Source organism: Perca fluviatilis, chromosome 15 (genome assembly GCF_010015445.1).
Source record: "Perca fluviatilis chromosome 15, GENO_Pfluv_1.0, whole genome shotgun sequence".
Taxonomy (NCBI): Eukaryota; Metazoa; Chordata; class Actinopteri; order Perciformes; family Percidae; genus Perca; species Perca fluviatilis.
The window spans coordinates 18659165-18680195 of NC_053126.1; the positions used below are offsets into that span (position 1 = coordinate 18659165).

General features: G+C 41.0%; 1 protein-coding gene across 3 annotated transcripts in view; it reads right to left on the reverse strand.

Annotated features, from left to right (window-relative positions):
• plekhh3 (pleckstrin homology, MyTH4 and FERM domain containing H3) overlaps positions 1–20175 on the reverse strand; it is a 38132-nt gene extending 17957 nt beyond the window's left edge. For 2 of the 3 annotated variants that reach the window (XM_039823654.1, XM_039823655.1), the window contains exons 1-2: positions 19528–20175; positions 14029–14084 (exon numbers count right to left, since the gene is read on the reverse strand). In XM_039823654.1, the coding sequence (XP_039679588.1) occupies positions 14029–14084; positions 19528–19662 (191 nt within the window). In that variant the 5' untranslated portion in view covers positions 19663–20175. The remainder of the gene's footprint in view (positions 1–14028; positions 14085–19527) is intronic. The other variant, XM_039823653.1, reaches the window with a different exon arrangement.
• Positions 20176–21031: the final 856 nt, after the last annotated feature.

A 21031-nucleotide genomic window follows, 5' to 3' on the forward strand; every position in this document is an offset into this window, starting at 1 on the left:
TGACAGTGCCTATTATGCATAAATGCATACAATTTATGAAATGTATTTGCAGTTGTAGAGCCTAACCGACTGGCATCAGTCTCTAATTCAAGCTAATGGTCAGACACAGTGAAACTATATTGTGGGCCAGTTTTTCTGTAAGTGATTGTGAACTGGCTCAGGGCATCACCAGAGAGCAGAAGTGAGAAGAAGAAAGTCAAGAGGATCCTGTCACATTATACTCAGTCAGGCTGTATAACTAAGCCGGCTCGCCTGCTACAGCAGCAGCTTCTGAAAGTCACTGCCTCCACAGACTCCACTTACAGGCAATAAAATAAACACAGAACGTCTCTTATTTGAGGTTGTTAATAACCCCTGCTACATAACCGAGACATGCATGCAGACAGGCAGAGGTAGTCTATATCTAGCCCAAATGAGTGAGGATTTAGATCTACAGAAAAACTATGCCTCGACTGGAGAATAGCCTGTTGTGCAAGTGTTTATGTTCCTTGGATAATTGCTATTGTCTGTGATAGGCTTACATCCAAAATGTCAAGCGCAATACAAAATAATCCTTACACTTAGTTTCTAAATCTCAATATCACAACTACTAATTCTGAAACAACTGGTATAACCTGCTTCAGGATTTGAACCAGCAGTCTTTTAGAAAGTAAAGATGTGACTTTCAATTTTACAGTTCTGTAATGTGGTACACACATGGTCGTACATCTTGGAGGAATATTCTTGGAGTAAAAAATGAAACTTGGCTCTAATGTGTGCAGATTCTAAGAAGGGTGGCATTTTGCCATTTACTGCCAGAACAGACAGAAATCTCTTTTTCTGCCCCGAACTGCTCTGCCCCCCTTTAACCTGAGTCAACTTCAGTGCTTCTTTTAGGCCACGAAGAGGAGGAGGGGTTAAAACTCAGGTTTTGACCTTTAGCTGCACAAACTATCCTGACCTTCAGTTTAAATGCAGCCTTAGCAGAGTCAGTTTGATCACTGTGTCCAAAAACCCAGCTTAATGTTGATGTGGGGCCTTTGGATCTCCACAGCTGTCCAGCAGCCCTAAAACACCCCACCTCAACTCAACCCCCGCCAGCCCCCCATGCTACCGCCCCCACATTCCCAGAAGCCCCAGCAAAGGCCATGATGGTGGGGCCTTTAGCGGGCAACTTCCTGTGGAGTTCAGGAAACAATTTGACATGGGGATTAGACAGCACAGAGAATGAATGCATCTCTTTTTTTTTTTTTTTTTTTTTTTTTTTTTTTTTTTTTTTTTTTTTTTTTTTTTTTTTTCTCTCTCTCTCTCTCTACTACTTAACTGTTAAAGCTTGAAATGTGTTGGAAATTTAAAAAAGCAAGGCTGATGATGAGATGAGCTGTTCAATAGTCATCTAACCATCACTAATTGTGCCCTACTTTCTCAATTTCACACATACAATTTCACATCTCTTTTATACCTAACAATATAGAGCTCAGATGTGAGAGGGAGTGACTACAAGCAAGTATTTGACTAGTTGGATAAAAGGAAGAGAGAGAACATGGCAAAAGATTTTTTTTTTTTTTTTTTAAAGAGGATACATTAAGTTATCCAGCACAATCAAACACCAGGCCAACTGTCGTATACAGTAGCCTTAGGTATTACTGGACTCTTTCGTTCTACTATCAATTTGGAAACAGGACTTCCATTTTTCTCTTTTGCAAAGCCCAATCACTTGGTATTGTCAAGCATGATTCATGTCGACACAATTTTACAAACTATTAAGTGATATCAATCTGCAAAAATGACGGATGGAAATTTACTGGGTTTTACATGTGGTCACCAAATTCCATGTACTTGAAAGAGTGATAAGGTGCACGTTGTACCGCAGTAAAAGGTGCGGCAAAACTAACAGCAGGAGAATTAGCATGATGTCAGTCAATTACAGCCTGTACACACCCACACAGTCCTGAGAAAAGCCACAATAGGTGGAAAGCACCTGTGTGGCTGTGAGGTTAGGTTGTAAGCTTTTTAATTAGCAGATTTCTGACGGTACAAAGTGCTGCTTCGTTCCATTACAATCTAACGTTAGCATACTGCTAACTATTAAGTAGCTGCACGCTAAAGCCAGATAGCTGTAATCTTGTCGGTCAATGCTGGTCATTTATCCCCAATTTCACAACACAAAAAAAATACAAGTATGAACCTGAAAATGCTATAGAATAGTTCCCCCTTAAAAAATGTCTAAAACGATTATTTGTTTATCAAAATAGTTCATTTTCTGTTGATCGACTAATCGTTCGGCTCTAGTTTCAGCAAATTTAAAAGTCTGTCAAGACTGAATAACGGGAGGTTTTCCTGTTGTTCCTATTCTACTGCCATTGCGTGAATGCAGCATTGTTTAAGCTACATATTGACTCAAATCAACATATGAACTGTTCCTACTGCACATACTGAAATAAGGTCATCACAACTGATGAGCATATATCGTCTGCGGTCCTTTCATGCTGACAATGATGGTGACACACTTAAATCCACCAAGTATAGTAGAGCAGGACAATGAGTTGATTCGTTTGTGAATGTCTGTCTGGTGGTGGCTGCTGGAGCGATGAGTAATTGATTTCAGTCCAGGGTCTAATCAAAACGCCGAGAAGCTAATTAAAGTCAGAAAAGTAGTGTCCTTGCTCTCGGGCTTGAATGACCGCAGTGGAAACAGTGGAGACATGTCCCAGCATACAGAACGGGTCCTTGTGACAACAAGAACATGCACAGCTGGAAAAATGCCCCTTGTGTGGATGTGTCACAGATTCACTTGGAGAATTATAAGTGATGGATGAAATGTCTGGATGGGTCCAAAAAGGCATTCAAACAAATGACCTCAAACCAGCTGCCTTTTTTCCGTGATGTTTAGGCTCAAAAAACTGTACACAAATGACAGCCATACATCAAGTTACACAGTTTTACATCTGCAAAAGCACCAGAATAAACACTATCGGAGACGTCCTTCATTAAAATACAGTGGGTCATACTGTAGCAGAAAATTATCGGTTTCTCTTTGTGGGAAATCCATTCCTCTCTCAAGTCACTATCCCCTCCCCCACATTGCTTGGGCTTGCTGCATGGGCCTCTGGCTGAAGCTGGGCTGGTGGGAAAATGGGAATGTGGTGATTAAGACTGGGCCTATATGACCTCCCAGCTAAAAATACGCTGTTTACTCAAGACCACTGCCAAGAAACTCCGGACTAGGCAGAGGGGAGAGGAAAAAAGTCATGTTTTGAGAAAGGAGTGAGGGGGAGGGGGTGGTGACAGGAAGTCTGAGTTTGTGACTGAAAAGGGAGTGTTGATCAGTAAGAAATTTTATGATTGGGAGTAAGTGATGTCTTAGGCCACGTCCACACGTACCAAAACAATCATTTTTTTTTCTTTCTTCGTCTTTGTTTCAACAATAGTTAAGTGACTGTTTCTGCACCAAAAAACGGAGAACAAAAGCATTGTCACTTCCACTTCCCATCATAACATGGCTAGCTAGACTAGCTAACCCTCTCTTATTACATCCATGGGACTATAACTTTCACCACTGCTCATTTTATAAAGGCTGCCGCAAGAAAAACGACTGCGGTCAAGCCAGCCTCCACTTCAAAATGAGCGGTCAAACTAGCCACCCCTATATTTCGCGGTGCGCGTATACACTTGCTATTACGGTGAAACTAAAAAGAGGGAATTTTCTGACGAAGGCAATTTCCCATTCATTTATTCTGTCTGCCTGTCTGTCTATCTGCCTGCCTGTCTGTCTGTCTGTCAGAAAGAAAGAAGGAAAGAAAGATTTTAGCACACCTCACAACCTCTGTGACAACTGCATGATATGCTGAATTCCAAAATAAGAGCCCCCCCAAAACTCAAATATTAGCTGTTTTGTCTACACATTAAGAAAATCATGAAAATAAAAGTCCTAGCTTCCACAGACCAATTTCACCTCAGATGGAGAGGACTCCTTCTCAATGTGTGATCTACAATGTTTCAGGACATTCTGATGTTGTTTTCCAAAATAAGAGCCCCCCAAAACTCATATATATGCTGTTTTGTCTACACATTCAGAAAGTTATAAAAATAAAAGTCCTAGCTTCCACAGACCAATTTCACCTCAGATGGAGAGGACTCCTTCTCAATGTGTGATCTACAATGTTTCAGGACATTCTGATGTTGTTTTCCAAAATAAGAGCCCCCCGAAGCTCATATATACGCTGTTTTGTCTACACATTCAGATAGTTATAAAAATAAAAGTCCTAGCTTCCACAGACCAATTTCACCTCAGATGGAGAGGACTCCTTCTCAATGTGTGATCTACAATGTTTCAGGACATTCTGATGTTGTTTTCCAAAATAAGAGCCCCCCAAAACTCATATATACGCTGTTTTGTCTACACATTCAGAAAGTTATAAAAATAAAAGTCCTAGCTTCCACAGACCACTTTCACATCAGATGGAGAGGACACCTTCTCAAGGTGTGATCTACAATGTTTCAAGACATTCTGATGTTGTTTTCCAAAATAAGAGCCCCCCAAAGCTCAAATATTAGCTGTTTTGTCTACACATTAAGAAAATCATGAAAATAAAAGTCCTAGCTTCCACAGACCAATTTCACCTCAGATGGAGAGGACTCCTTCTCAATGTGTGATCTACAATGTTTCCGGACATTCTGATGTTGTTTTCCAAAAATAAGAGCCCCCCAAAACTCATATATACGCTGTTTTGTCTACACATTCAGAAAGTTATAAAAATAAAAGTCCTAGCTTCCACAGACCACTTTCACATCAGATGGAGAGAACACCTTCTCAGGGTGTGATCTACAATGTTTCAAGACATTCTGATGTTGTTTTCCAAAATAAGAGCCCCCCAAAGCTCAAATATTAGCTGTTTTGTCTACACATTAAGAAAATCATGAAAATAAAAGTCCTAGCTTCCACAGACCAATTTCACCTCAGATGGAGAGGACTCCTTCTCAATGTGTGATCTACAATGTTTCAGGACATTCTGATGTTGTTTTCCAAAATAAGAGCCCCCCAAAACTCATATATTAGCTGTTTTGTCCATACATTCAGAAAATCATAAAAATAAAAGTCCTAGCTTCCACAGACCACTTTCACATCAGATGGAGAGGACACCTTCTCAAGGTGTGATCTACAATGTTTCAAGACATTCTGATGTTGTTTTCCAAAATAAGAGCCCCCCAAAACTCATATATACGCTGTTTTGTCTACACATTCAGAAAGTTATAAAAATAAAAGTCCTAGCTTCCACAGACCAATTTCACCTCAGATGGAGAGGACTCCTTCTCAATGTGTGATCTACAATGTTTCAGGACATTCTGATGTTGTTTTCCAAAATAAGAGCCCCCAAAAACTCATATATTAGCTGTTTTGTCCATACATTCAGAAAATCATAAAAATAAAAGTCCTAGCTTCCACAGACCAATTTCACCTCAGATGGAGAGGACTCCTTCTCAATGTGTGATCTACAATGTTTCAGGACATTCTGATGTTGTTTTCCAAAATAAGAGCCCCCCAAAACTCATATATTAGCTGTTTTGTCCATACATTCAGAAAATCATGAAAATAAAAGTCCTAGCTTCCACAGACCAATTTCACCTCAGATGGAGAAGGACACCTTCTCAAGGTGTGATCTACAATGTTTCAGGACATTCTGATGTACAGTTTCAAAATAAAAGCCTGTCAAAGTCTTGAATATGAGACAAATTAGATATGATTTTGGATTCAATTTAAAAAGAAAACACCCTGTTATCAAACAATAAATCCACTTTAAGGGTTATAATTACACGACCCGGGGTGTAACTCATTAAGTATCAAGACATTCTGATGTACAGTTTCAAAATAAAAGCCTGTCAAAGTCTCAAATATGAGGCATATTTAGGCTGGTGACAAATGGTCAAAAAAGGCTTTAGCTTTATTTTTGCGATACCACTACTGGAGGTTGAACAAAACCCAACAATGTTTTTCCTCATCCATAGGGTCTCTCCCATATATATATAATTGAATTCTTGGCTAAAGATATTTTACTGCTAAGATTGTTAAATTAACAGATATTGTTACACAACGTCCAAAACCAACGCAAAACCAAGAAACTAAAATATAGCCTGCTCCATGGGAGTTAAGGCATCTTAAACTAATGCAGATCAATCACACAATCTCTGAGAGCTTTGAAAATTTAGCACATTTTTTGTTTGTAGTCAGGAAGTTGCTTTACCTACTAGAAAAGACTGGATATGAATATCATGATGTATGGAATAAATAAAGAAATACCTAAAAAACAGGCAAAACAAAAAATTAATATTTATGCAGAATGTTTTCATTTACTTTGTGGTTACTTTGCCAGGGATTATTTACTAGGAAAAATAAAACACATATGATTTCTTGTTGGAAAAATGTGGGTTGTGCTTAATCCAGCAATACCAAATGTGTAAATATAGCATGACAAATCAGGGTGTTCTTTCACTCAATGTATGATGTGTCTAAAATGAAAGAAGATGGAACACTGACATAATTTAGTCTCAAGTCCAAAGCCCATTATCAGTGGTATCATATGGCACCTTGTACTATATAGTCCATATGGAAACAAAGATTGAAATCAAAAGATAACACCTTACCATTGCACAAACAGGAGACCAGGATTCAGGATTGCAGTTTGACCTTAATGAGCCTTTTAATAAAACTATAATTTAACACAATACAAATTAAATGACTGTCTTAAACAAACAAATGGCAATCTAACAAAATAAACACTGTGAGGGGGAATGACCCCCCTCATCACTGAATCTCAAGCTCTTTCTAGCAGCAACCATTTGGAACATGAACTGCTTTTGGTAGTCATTCTGGGGGTTAGGCCATCTCCAGTGGCCACTTTGGGGAGGTCAGCTCCCCATGATGTTACCACTGCAACACACCACTGTCACTCATCCACATTGTCATCAGTGACAAAGTGGGTCATATTTGGATAGCCTGGGAAAGGGCAAGAGCAAGACTCTGTGCAGGTCAAGCCCACTGAAAGACACTGGCATTTGGTAGCATCGTTGCAGTTTCCGTCTTTACAGCATAGTAGTGGGTGATGTCTCTAACTTCTTTAGGTGCTGGTGTCTTCTGTAACATCACAGGTTCAATGCACCCATCTTCTTTGAGCCTCCATCCTCCAACTGGGTTCCAGAGAAGAGGTTTGACCAGGTGGCTGTGACGCCACACTGCTGTTTGGTACAAGGCTCTCAGCACTTGTTGGCCCAGTACTGGCGATATAGGTGCTGACAAAGCTACATACAGGGATATTCTTGGGCAAAACCTGCTAACACTGTGCGTGATTTGAGGCTAGGACGGAGGTTCACCTTCCAGCAGGACAATGACCCCAAACACACCTCAATCAAATAGAAAATCTGCGGTCAGACTTAAAGATTGCTGTTCACACGCAAACCATCCAACTTCAAGGAGCTGGAGCAGTTTTGCAAGGAGGAATGGGATGATGTAGATGTGGCAAGCTCATAGAGACTTATCCAAAGCGACTTAGAGCTGTGATTCCCGGCAAAGGTGGCTCTACAAAGTATTGACTTTAGGGGGTGAATAGTTATGCACATTGACTTTTTCTGTTTTTATTTCTAAAAAATAATTTTATGTATATTTTTCTCATTTCACTTCACCAACTTAGACTATTGTGTTTTGATTCATCACATAACATTCAGATAAAAAAAACAACATTGAACTAAAGCCTCTAATGTAACAAAATAGGTAAAAAGCCAAGGGGGTGAATACTTTTGCAAGGCACTGTACATGCAATACACCTTGCACAGTCACATTCTTGTCTAATTGTTGAATGTGATGATACAGATGTAATAGTTTTGCTGCTATACTATTCAAGCAAAGGGATGTTTGGATCCTCAGCAGTGTTTATGCACTCGGGACATGGCCTTAAGGAAAGATTTGTCCCTAGTTGATCGCTCAGAAGCTTGGAGCAGTGCTTTGTGATTGTTTACCTGCATGACACGTCCTCACAGGTTGTAACACCACAAGCAGTTTGTACAGAATTGGGAAGGCCACTGCCCTCACAAGACTGAAGACCCATCTTTGTAAGTTACAGGCAATTACTAAATGTGGACTCTCTGGTAGCCTGGAAGAGGCTTTGCCTGTGGCAAGAAGGTATGCCCTCCTTCTGTATGGCCAAAAGAAAAAGTTGGATGGACATCCAACTTGGATGTGCTGAGGTACAGATTAGCATCTAGATTCGTCAGCAGCAAATCTACCCCCAACAGAAGATGCTTTCCAGCATGTCTTCATGCTTTCCAGCTTTCAGAATGTCTTGATACTTACTGGGTCACACTATGGGGTCGTGTACTATAACCCTCAAGTGGAATTATTCTTTGATAACAGGGCGTTTCCTTTTAAAGTGAATCCAACATCATGCAATTAGTCTCATATTTGACATTTTGACAGGCTTTTATTTTGAAACTACACATCAGAATGTCTTGATACTTAATGGGTCACACCAAGGGGTACTATAACCCTCAAGTGGAAATAGTCTGTGATAACGGGGCGCTTCCTTTTAAATTGAATCCAAAGTCATATGTTCTATTTGAGACTTTGACAGGCTTTTATTTTGAAACTATACATCAGAATGTCTTGATACTTACGGGGTCACACTGGGGTTGGCGTGTACTATAACCCTCAAGTGGAATTATTCTAGGTAACAGGGCGCTTCCTTTTAAATTGAATCCAAAATCATATCTAATTTGTCTCATATTTCAGACTTTGAGAGGCTTATTTTGAAACTGTACATCAGAATGTCTTGATACTTAATGGGTCACACCAAGGGGTCGTGTACTACAACCCTCAAGTGGAATTAGTCTGTGGTAACAGGGCGTTTCCTTTTGAAGTGAATCCAAAATCATATCTAATTTGTCTCATATTTGACTTTGACAGGCTTTTATTTTGAAACTGTAAATCAGAATGTTCTGAAACATTGTAGATCACACCTTAAGAAGGTGTCCTCTCCATCTGATGTGAAATTGGTCTGTGGAAGCTAGGACTTTTATTTTTATAATTTTCTGAATGTATGGACAAAACAGCATATATATGAGTTTTGGGGGGCTCTTATTTTGGAAAACAACACCAGAATGTCCTGAAACATTGTAGATCACACCTTGAGAAGGTGTCCTCTCCATCTGAGGTGAAATTGGTCTGTGGAAGCTAGGACTTTTATTTTTATGATTTTCTGAATGTGTAGACAAAACAGCATATACATGAGTTTTGGGGGGCTCTTATTTTGGAAAGCAACACCAGAATGTCCTGAAACATTGTAGATCACACCTTGAGAAGGTGTCCTCTCCATCTGAGGTGAAATTGGTCTGTGGAAGCTAGGACTTTTATTTTTATAATTTTCTGAATGTATGGACAAAACAGCTAATATATGAGTTTTGGGGGGCTCTTATTTTGGAAAACAACATCAGAATGTCCTGAAACATTGTAGTTGACACCTTGAGAAGGTGTCCTCTCCATCTGATGTGAAATTGGTCTGTGGAAGCTAGGACTTTTATTTTTATGATTTTCTGAATGTATGGACAAAACAGCTAATATATGAGTTTTGGGGGGCTCTTATTTTGGAAAACAACATCAGAATGTCCTGAAACATTGTAGTTGACACCTTGAGAAGGTGTCCTCTCCATCTGATGTGAAATTGGTCTGTGGAAGCTAGGACTTTTATTTTTATGATTTTCTGAATGTATGGACAAAACAGCTAATATATGAGTTTTGGGGGGCTCTTATTTTGGAAAACAACATCAGAATGTCCTGAAACATTGTAGATCACACCTTGAGAAGGTGTCCTCTCCATCTGATGTGAAATTGGTCTGTGGAAGCTAGGACTTTTATTTTTATGATTTTCTGAATGTATGGACAAAACAGCTAATATATGAGTTTTGGGGGGCTCTTATTTTGGAAAACAACATCAGAATGTCCTGAAACATTGTAGTTGACACCTTGAGAAGGTGTCCTCTCCATCTGAGGTGAAATTGGTCTGTGGAAGCTAGGACTTTTATTTTTATAATTTTCTGAATGTGTAGACAAAACAGCGTATATATATGAGTTTTGGGGGGGCTCTTATTTTGGAATTCAGCATATCATGCAATGACAGGTTGTGAGGTGTGCTAAAATCTTTCTTTCTCTCTTTCTGACAGACAGACAGACAGACAGACAGACAGGCAGGCAGACAGAATAAATGAATGGGAAATTGCCTTCGTCGGAAAATTCCCTGTTTTTAGTTTTGACGGTCTCACCGTAATAGCAAGTGTATACGCGCACCGCGAAATATAGGGGTGGCTAGTTTGACCGCTCATTTTGAAGTGGAGGCTGGCTTGACTGCAGTGAAAAACGTGTCTTTGTTTACATTGTATAATATGCTGTTGGATTGCTTTTTATTTTGCAATTCTGTCTGCCATCGGACATGATTGCAGCGCGCTAGCTAGCAGAGCTAACGTTAGCTCTGCTAGCTAACATCAGCAGTCAAACAAACATCAATGATCCATGAGTGATGTCTTTTTGATAATCTACGGTTTTCTGGCGTTAGCCTTTCGACAATAAACCGTGGTAAAAGTTACTATAATCAGTTCAAGGAGTTGATAAGCAGACATATTAGCTAGCTAGCTAGTTGATAAGTTGTCTACTTCCACTTTATAAACAACCATAGCAGCTAACGTTAGCTACGTCACAGCTGTAGCGGTCAGCTACTTTAGCGATGTTTAACGTTGGCTACATAACGTTAGCAATATATCTTGTGTAGAATCCAGGACCGGCAGGGCAGAGGGAAGTGTCAGGGAGCAGAGACAAAGTATTTAGATGAAGTCAGCTGGAGATGGGATACGCTCGTTTAGCTTCACCGCAGCGAGTGAAGTCGTGTGTGTCCGTGCACTAGAGGTCGAGGGGTGTGGCGATGACATCATCGATACGGGGTCGTATCCGTATTCACCATCCATACGAAGCCAAACGAGAGCCGTTTTCGATTTTTTTCACCCTGAGACCACGTTTCAAAAAAGTGCGTTTTCAGGCAGTGCGTTTAAAGGATTCGTCTGGACGGCCGGCCCAAACGAGGCAAAACGTGCGTTTGCACAAAAAAACGTTTCCGTGTGGACGGCCCCTTAGTTTGAATGAAGTCACCCTGATGGTGAGACTTGTGAATTAAAACGTTCTATATTTGCTGACGTTGTAAACAGGGCTAGTTTGTGATGGTTGACCCACTTCTAAGCTTTTAAACGCAAACACCCACGTTTCATGCATACACACATGCATAAATTCACACGCATGAAACCCATTCTGAAACATTAGTCTCTTTCAGCCATTGCAGCAAACACCAAAAAATATCTGTCAAAAGTCTTCAAAGCAGAAAGGGGGCTAATGAGAAAGCATACAGAAAAAAGGGTGAGAAAGAGAGATGGAGAAGTCCTCAAGTGTTCCCTTTCTTCTGGCATAGTTTGTCCCAGCTATGAGAAGGAACGTGAGAGTCAGGAAAGTGAGGATGAAAAAACAGTAATGATTTAAGACAGATTTGAGTGTGGGCACAGCAGGAGGGAGCAGGGTGCTTGGCACTTTGTGCTGACTGAGAGACAGACCGGGGAGACCGGCGCTGTCCGCCAGCAGAGATATGTCCATCACCCACACCCTTAGTAAGCCGCCTGTGACTGCGAGAGGTCAGTGCAAACACACAACTAATTGGTTACAGCACTCCTGACATAGGCCAAAGTAATATTATCATTTGAAAACTTTCCAGCCTCTCCAGATTGGTCTCCGCAGTTACACATTAGTCAACTAAAAGAGCCTTTCTGTCCCGAGTTAAAACATAATAATCCACTGTTGCGGTACGTTTGATATACAGAAAAATACTTGGCACATCTACAACGTGAGACGGGTGCGTAGGAGGAGGACAAGTAGGTCAAAGAAAACCTCCCGCACACTGTCTTATTTGCAAAAAATATGAAGAATTAATTATAGGCAACGTTTTGGTACTGGACCATCTTCAGGCATATAACATTGAATTGTGGTCATTTTTCAAAGTTTCTCGGTTCACAAATCACAGAATGCATAGCTGCAGAACCATGTCAGGTTAATGTCCAATGTCTCGAAACCGATGCAGTCCAATGTCAGTTATCTCAAAAAAAAAATCTATCTTGTAAAATAAATCTCTCAATAAATGGACAGATTTAATAAAAATTATTAGTACAAAACCATCTAAAACTTTCCACCTTGTTACTGAAAATGTACACTAGCTTTTTCTGTGTCACATTTTGTGAGTGATAGCAAGATGTTTTGAGCATATTTTGTGTGTAATTTTTACTATATGAGAAAAACATAGTACTGATAATGACTAAAGTTGACTGTGCATGTGCCCTGCAGCTATTGGCTCAAAATGTACAACACACAGAAATTATGGTATTTTCCAAATTGAGAGTGACTATGAATGTGCATACAATGTTACTGTATATAAAATACATTGGTAATACTTCATTATAACCACATATTCTGGGAGAACACCTTACGCATTGTAAGGCGACCTTGGGCGTTCTGAAAGGCGCCCTAAATGTACTATTATGATAACCCTGAAATGGCCTACACTCAGATGTGTATACCCACCACTCTGTTTTAACAGAGGCTGGCCTATCTCCATTCCTAACCACATCAGGCCAGCAGCATCATGAATTATCGGAGCATTACCATATTGACCTCAGTCTAGTAGGACAAACATAACTCCCTCCAATTCATCACCATCACATCTGTGTCGTCATTCAAACTAATAGTTTAGATTAATGTCTCCTTCTGGACAGTTCAATTCAATAGCTCAATAAAAGTTTAAAAAAAGTAAAAGCTGCCCTGCCTGTTACATTAGACTGAAGATAAAAGGATATGGCACCATCTGCTACATCACAATGCCCTCACTTATCAGAGCCTGGTTTGGCTATCCCTCTATACATTTGAACATCTGGGCGTGTCCAGTCATTGGCCAGGTAATGACCAAGCAGTACACTCTCTAATCTCTGCACTCAGTGTGATGATTACAGCCAGGCTTTTATCACACTCCCTTCAAAACCAGTAGTTAATTATGCCATGTGGCCTGGGGCCACCTCCACTACAATCTAGAAGTGTGACACACACACACACACCTCTCTGAGCCCCCCCACACACACACACACACCTCTGAGCCCCCCACACACACACACACACCTCTCTGAGCCACACCTCTGGGAGTGCTGCTGAGGTAGGACTGAGTCACCCAGCCTCCCTCCTTACTTCGTGCCTTACTTCTGTCCCTCAAGCCTCAAGAAACGGCATGTCCTGTATGACTGCAACAAAATGTTACAGCTTCAGCTCCGCTACCCACTTCCTGATGCAGCTCTCTTCTTGTTGAGAATTGTTGCAGACCCTCGTCTATACACATTTGTGGTGTATGATAGTCCGACAAGTCTAGCTTTCTGACTCATTGCCTATGAGTCGGCAGATGTACAGTAGAGATTGTGGGTGAGGGAAGAGGGGCGGGGGGGATGATAAGGGCATGATGCCAGAGACAGAGTGGAGCAGAGCCTGGCTACATCACTGTCTGAGATCACAGCCCTGCACTAATAGTCTGGATCCAGCCCTCCATGAATCACTCCTTTTCATTGGCACTAGCATTCACTTGTCAACCCCATGACCATTTGAATTCAATTATTTGTAAGACGCATAGTGGTTCCTTGTAATGGGCAGTTTTAGCATACAGCCTTCCAACGTGATTGGATTTGTCGATCTGGAAGCTGGAGTTAACCTGTGATTGGTCACAATCATCTATAGGTTGAAGATTGCTATATTATTGGCCAATGCAGCCTCAAACAAAAGCAAAGCCAACGTTTAGGAGGAGAGCCCCACGAGAAAACAGATGAAGTGAAAATCAAGTGATTGCATAACCCCCCAGCAGCAAGAGGAAGTATAAGAGTAAAATAAGGAACTATTACTTCCTAAAATTCAGGTTTAAAAAATCTGTTTCCATCTCTCCTTACCCATTTGTTCCATTGGCTGTGCGAGTTGGTTGAGAAACAGTCACTTCAGCTGGACTCTGTCAACAGAAGAGAGAGAATAGGGTAAATAGATGATAATGCAACACAAACAGTAGTCGGTCCTTAGAACTATCCAACAGGTTGGAGTGATCCCTCAATAGTTTGTGTTCAGTGGCCATGTTACAGTAGAGCATGCAGCCATTCCTGGCAGTCTCAGCACATAGCTGCTCTGTTCCTGTAATGCTTGGCTTTCCCTTGCAAGGGGTGAGCTGGTGGCGAGAAATATGGCATGCAAAACGGGCACATTTAATATAGGAGCCGGGAACATTGGAATAATTTGTGTAATAGCTGCATGCACCCCAACCAGCTAACCCCTAAAGGCTTTTATTCAGATCAGTCATTTCTCTGAGAAGGTTGTTAACCTAAAAATAACCCTAGTCTTTGAGATTGCACTTACAACAGGAACTGTTCATCTTGTCTATCCACATGTTTATAGTGTCACAAGTTGGCTGTTAGCTTGATAAAAACAAGTGGGAAAGACAGAGCCTCTGGACAGGGATTGCATAAAATCAGCACTTTGTGTAGTAAAATTATAGCGTACTAATGTTGATTATCTAATGAACACAACCCAAAATCTTACCTTACACAAATGACTAGCTAAATGTTAGAAAAGTTTTCTCGACTGTAATCCAGCTGCTCATATCTAATCGCATTCCCTCTTTCTTGGACATAAGTTTTGTATGGAAACTGGAGTTAATGCTTCGGACTACAAATGGGGCTGCCACTGGCAGACACGTAAAATCAAATTTCATGGGTGGAACAATGAACTTTTCATTCCAGAACTTCCCTGTTAGGCAGGCAATGGGAGAGGATGTTTCCTTTCACGGCACTCAGGCCCCTGGATTCCCAACTTGACCTTGGAAAACCCCATCAGACATCAGAGCTTGCCTGTGTGCAATTTCGACCGATTCCCTGGTGTGCAGGGCAGCACTGTGTGTCCCCGTGGCCTGACTTGTTGTCTCTGTGAGCCACAGCCTTGAGCCAGCTCCTGTGGCTGCCCCGGCCCAGCTCGGGGGTGTTGGCCTACCTGAAACTCTATCCAGGTCAGCTCTGGGCCCCTCACAGTTCATACACCACACTTTACTACTGGGCAAACCAGCCTAAGTATAGCCCTAGCCCTGCAAAAAAAGGTCTACAGCTCTTTTTGGGTGGCTCGAAAATAACAAAGAAAACATGAACTGTAAATGTATAGGCTAGTATGGAGACGGTGTTAAATTTATAAGGTAGATGGACTGAATGAGGGAAATATGAGGGTTTGGATAATAAGATTTGATTAATGTTTAACTCTGTATGTACTGTAAATGTCAAAGCAGACAGGCAAGAATAACTGAATACTGTATGTCCTTACCGCTGTCTGTTAAAGCATACATGATTTAACCAAGACAACAGCCCCAGAGGAGAAAATTCAGACAGCCATGACTGAAAACGACAAATCCATACTAATCACTTCAACAACTGCAAAGCTGTAATTTCATGATATAGACTAATCAGATTATCAAATAAACTAATGGTTCAGATCGATCAAGTTAGAATATTTTGAGTCATCCTCTACAAAACGTGACAATTTACAGAAAAATAGCTTTCCAATAGAGTTAATGGGCTGTGGGATGAGGAACAAGGATAGCGTGCGATGCAGAGCACTGGCAAAAGCTCTCCCTTTGGACGGGCAGGGGATGAATCACTGCAGACGAAAGCAGAGCATTGAGGGAAAGATGCCGTTATGTGTTCGTTCCATGGCTGACTTCCGTTCTTGCTCACCCCGTCTACTCTCTCTCTCTCTCTCTCTCTCTCTCTCTCCCTTCAGCTCTCCTGGGAGGTTGAGTAACCAGGAGGAAATGCTTGGGCTCAGCCAGTGTCGGCCTGAAGACCAGATGTGTGGCCTGGAGGTGGTGAGGCAGAGACGCAACGGAAACCAAATATAAACCAGCGTACCAGTAGTGACGGTTAATGGGACCCGCTCTCAGCAAAGCCGGACTGTGCCTATTTGTTCTAAGTAACAGGATGCACTGCGGTACCCCGGCCCACACTTACAACAGTGCAGGCCTAAACACCACTTGTGGTGGTGGTTTATTGGTAAACGTGACTTCACATTGCATAAAAACGGAATAAAGTTTCATTGGAAACATGGAAAGAAGAAAGAATGACAGATGTCCTGTCCTAAAATTAGTGCCTTGCTGTCCCAACACTAGAGGCATTCAGCTCAGTGTAACTGTTTGGGCAGCTGTTGGAGAGCAGTTTCTTTGAATGAGGACTGTAAACATGCAGGGGAAGGGTTCTGACATGGCCCTGTGCTCTTAAGGGCAAACGTCAGCACTGACTGATGATTCCAACCACAGTGAGAATAAGTCCTGGCAAAGAACAGAGTGTCATCTATGGCTTTGGTGCTGTGGATGCTACACATCATGGCATCCTCTAGAAGCATGTTTGGAAACAACACAACAGGTCGTGGTGAAGGTTTTAGATGTGTTGAGCCAGGAAGACTCCCCCACACCTGTGGGTTACTGTGGTCACCCCTGGCAGGAGCTGGACAGAGGCCTACTAAATGGAGTATTTTAGTGTTACAAAGCCCAGAGAGAAAAAAAAAAAAAAAAAAAAAAAGAGAGAGAGAGAGAGAGAGAGAGAGAGAGAGAGAGAGACACACACACACACACACACACACACACACACACACACACACACACACACACACACACACACACACACACACACACACACACACACACACACACACACACACACACACACACACACACACACACACACACGGCTAGGACACATTGTAGACCATCTTCAACCCTGCACCCCACCCCCTCCGTTGACACCATAGAAAGCCAAACAGTATCAGTTAGATCTGTATATTACGAGGGGAATGGCTGTGGACTAGTAACAAATTGCATTGCTTAAGAGAGGGTCAGCTGATGATATTGGCTTAGAGTGTTTCAGCTGTGGTTTTAATTATTGGCCCAGTGTGAACTATTGACACAGTTACAATACCCAGCATGAAACAGTGACACAGATCAAAAGGAAACTGGATTAGTGGAAGTGCATTGATTACCTTTAAGCATCAGGGAATCAATAACTTTAGAACACCTGGGTGGATTTATAACAAAAAAGGCATGTTTAGTCCAAAAGAGCAGTTTGCTTAGGTAAAACACTGTCAATTACATCAGTCAATCAAGTGGTTCCTCCTATTAAGTAATCTGATAAACTGAACAGACCCCATTATAGATTAATAAAACGTTAGGTTACGTGTATGTTTATCTAATGGAAATATATCACTCAGATTAATACAGGGAGACTATTATTTTTATGAATTTTTAAGTCAATTTATACGAATATTTATTAGCAAGAAATTAATAAAACAAAGACTCTAATCAGTAGGGGTGTGCAAAGAATCACGATTCAAGCTCTACCGGTTCAAAATAGATTCATAGAATTCCAAAAATCTATTCATATATTTTTTTTTATTGTACGTCTACTGCAATCACATGGGAAAAGTAGTCTAACTACATTTACATACTGTGAATCTTTTTTTTTTTTTTTTTTTTTTTTTTTTAAATCGAGAATCGTTTTTGAATCGAAAATCGATATTTAATCGAATCGTGACATTTTCTGAATGTGCACCCCTACTAACCAGTGATGTAACACCACTGTAGGGGAAAGAAATGCTCTAAAGACAGAGAAGCATTATGAGCTTCACATGAGTCAGTTTTGCACTGCCATGTACACCAAAAATTATGGCAAAGGGAAACTTTTGTTTTAGGAGTTTTTCCTTGTGTAAAAATTACACCAGCTTCTTCAAATTTGAACTGGCCTCAGGAATAACCATTAAAATGCAGCAGTATCCTATGCAACTTATCTTCTAGTGAGACGAAAGGTAGGCCAGAATGCAATCCCTCAAATCAAGGTCATCATTATATAGAGCCACGTTCTTCTTAAACAACACATCAACAATTCAATAAACCAGCGTTGCACCCAAGTCACCCAGAGGAGCACAATTCTGCAGACGGAGCATAGGTTACATTTTAATGTGGGATCCGGGAAAGTTACAGGAAAAGGAGACCTCTGCGTCTCACTTTAAAAAGGCCATCAGGCATCTCCATTGGGACATGTTAATGATCTCGTATTGATCGTGAATATGGAGTACAGTTGGGTTACTTAGACAGCCAATGCCAAGGCAGATGGTGCATTATGACCAAGACTGGGATGTTTGCCAAGGAGAAGAGTACTATACACCAACACCTCTCTTGATGCCCCTGAGCAACAGATGTTGCTCTTATCTGGCGGTTGCTGGTACTGTTGGACTTCTGTTCAGGCACTGTGTAACACTTATCTGTTACCAATGTTTTCATGCAAATCACTGGGGTGTTGCGCTGGTTGGTTGCAAGCAGACAAAAGGGCCAGTAAATAGATAAGCAGGATATGCAAGTAGGCGGCTCCAGGTGGTATTACTTTCATCTCCAAGACCACGCTGTTAGTGTTAAGCCATGTCTCAGCAGCACAGAATACCTAGGCCTATGATACCATATAACAAATAATGCAAATTAAGCTTGGAAAGGCAAAACAATGTATGTATGAGAATGTATGACACTGACTCTGCTTAAAAAGAGTGAGTCTGATGTGAGGAATAGCGCACAGTTTCAATAAATATTTAAGGGTGGATATTTATAAGCGACTGTACATAAAGAGCTGTGCGTTGGGTCATACAGATAGAGCCTACCTCAATTCAAACAATGCCCCCTCACAAGTGGGTGGACAATGCTGAACTCTCTGTGCCTGATCAGATGACTAACATTACAGAGAAGACAAGGCAGCAGTCTTATTTGCAATTGAGCAGAAGGAGGCCAAACACACAGGATCACTTCAACACACTGGGTTTACAGCGTGTGAGCGTGTGTGTGTGTGTGCGTGTGATTGGGATTGCTCAATGTTGCCCAAGCCTAAGACCATGCAAACCTAAACGTCAAGCTGGCCAGCTGCAGCACATTCTCTATCCTGCATCTGTGATTGCACTGAACAAGTTGTTAATTCCCACAGACGATAAAAGAATTCCCACAGACAACAAAGTTAACAGCCAACATATGAACACTGTAGCTTTCAACTTTAATATATGGGCAATCTTATGAGCACAGGTTGCATTCCCTATTATATCTTTAGGTTCCAATCCATATTTAGTTTTCAAAAGTAATAATTTTCATGTCAAAAACTGTAACCATATCTGTTTGCACAAAACTGAAATTATGCTCCTGAAGCTGAGCCTGTTTTATTAAATGTTGTTCATGGTATACTGTGCAAGAAGACGTACAGGACGGTTTTTACAGCCACTACTTGAACTTAACTTAAATGTAGCCTATATTGGCCTATTCAATAAAAGTATTCTATGAACTGTGTAGGTGTATGCACAGGAGTTGTAGTGATCTAGTGCAGGTGGAGAGTTTTTACCCGTCCATTGGGAGTCAAGTCCTCCTTGTTGCGCAATTCAAAAGACGCTTCCTCCTCTTTCTCCCCATAGTCCCGTCCGAGCAAACTAAAGCCCTGCCTGCAGCACAGAAACCAGCAAACTCCTTGCAAAGGCATTCAAATGAGGTTAAGTGTGTCGTCTTCTGCTATCCAGGTCGGTGAATTCAACATTCACGGTACTGTCTCGGCCGCAAGTAACTCCAAGAGCTGCGTGAGAGCATACAGGACACCCTCTCCATAGATATCCAGCGAGGAGGATGAAGGGTAGCATAAACTTACTCTCTCCTTTCTGTCAAAGAAAATGTCTAGTAGGCTAACTGTACATGACAGCAGTCATACTCCAGCAAAGCCAACAGAGAACTGGGTTAAAGAAAAATCCTTCCTTCTACTCCCTCGCACAGGACACCTTGCTGTCCCTGTTTGAACAACTTGAAACGATCAAAGTACAACAAAACCAAATGTAGTTTCCAAAACTGGCACTGTAGGTTAAAAATCAAGTTGAATGCGCTTGACAAGAGCGACACTGTTTTTTGTCAGCGTTTTAAAAGCACATTTGGTGAGTAATGTAGAACTCGCACCTCTGTAAACGTACGACTGTCTGTCTGACTTCTGAGTTTGAACAAAAGCGTGCTGCAGCTGGGAGAGGATAGTGTGGGCGGGGCGGTCACGCCCACCGATCCACGGATAAATTGTGATTGGCTGAACACAGACACTCCTCGGAATGACACGCCTGCAACTCACGCCCCTCCATACTGGCAAAGTGTCACATGTCCTTTCTAAACCGTCTCTGATGATAGTTATTAAATAATCCAGAACACCATGATGTCCCGGCAATACTCATTTAACGACTGTCTGTGCTCATTAGTAAGGGTATTTTTTTTTTTAAATCACTGCTGTAGTAGGCCTAGGCCTATACATACTGGGAATTACTCAACAATGAGTGTAAACAGACTTAAATTATGCTTGGTCATTAAAATCTTCTGCCTTGTCCTCTGAGTGTTATTATGATATAACAATATTAAATTTGACCTACAGTTACATATAGGAAAATTGGACATCTGAATAGCCTACAATTCATTCAGAAATTTTATAAAATTATAGACTCTAAAAAACGCAAAATCTGTTTACTTCACTGCACTTTATGATGGAGGAAGTATTCAGATAACACCTCTTTACAAGTTAAAGTCCTGCATTCAAAATTCAATTTCAGTATTATTAAATATGAAGTATTATCAAAAGTAAAAGTACTTAGTATTTTATTACTACATTAAAAGTTAAGCAGTAGCTGGTTAGGCTACTTTACTTTTTGGGCTGTTTATTATGTAAAAATTAATCATATTTTTAAATATTCACATTATATTTGTATGGATCCTCACTGTCAGTGTAGACTGTAGAGTAAAGTGTTACAGCTTACTATGCTATATGCTTACTACCTTGAAAGCAATCTTCATTAGTAGTGAGTGAACATTACACCATGGCTGACTTC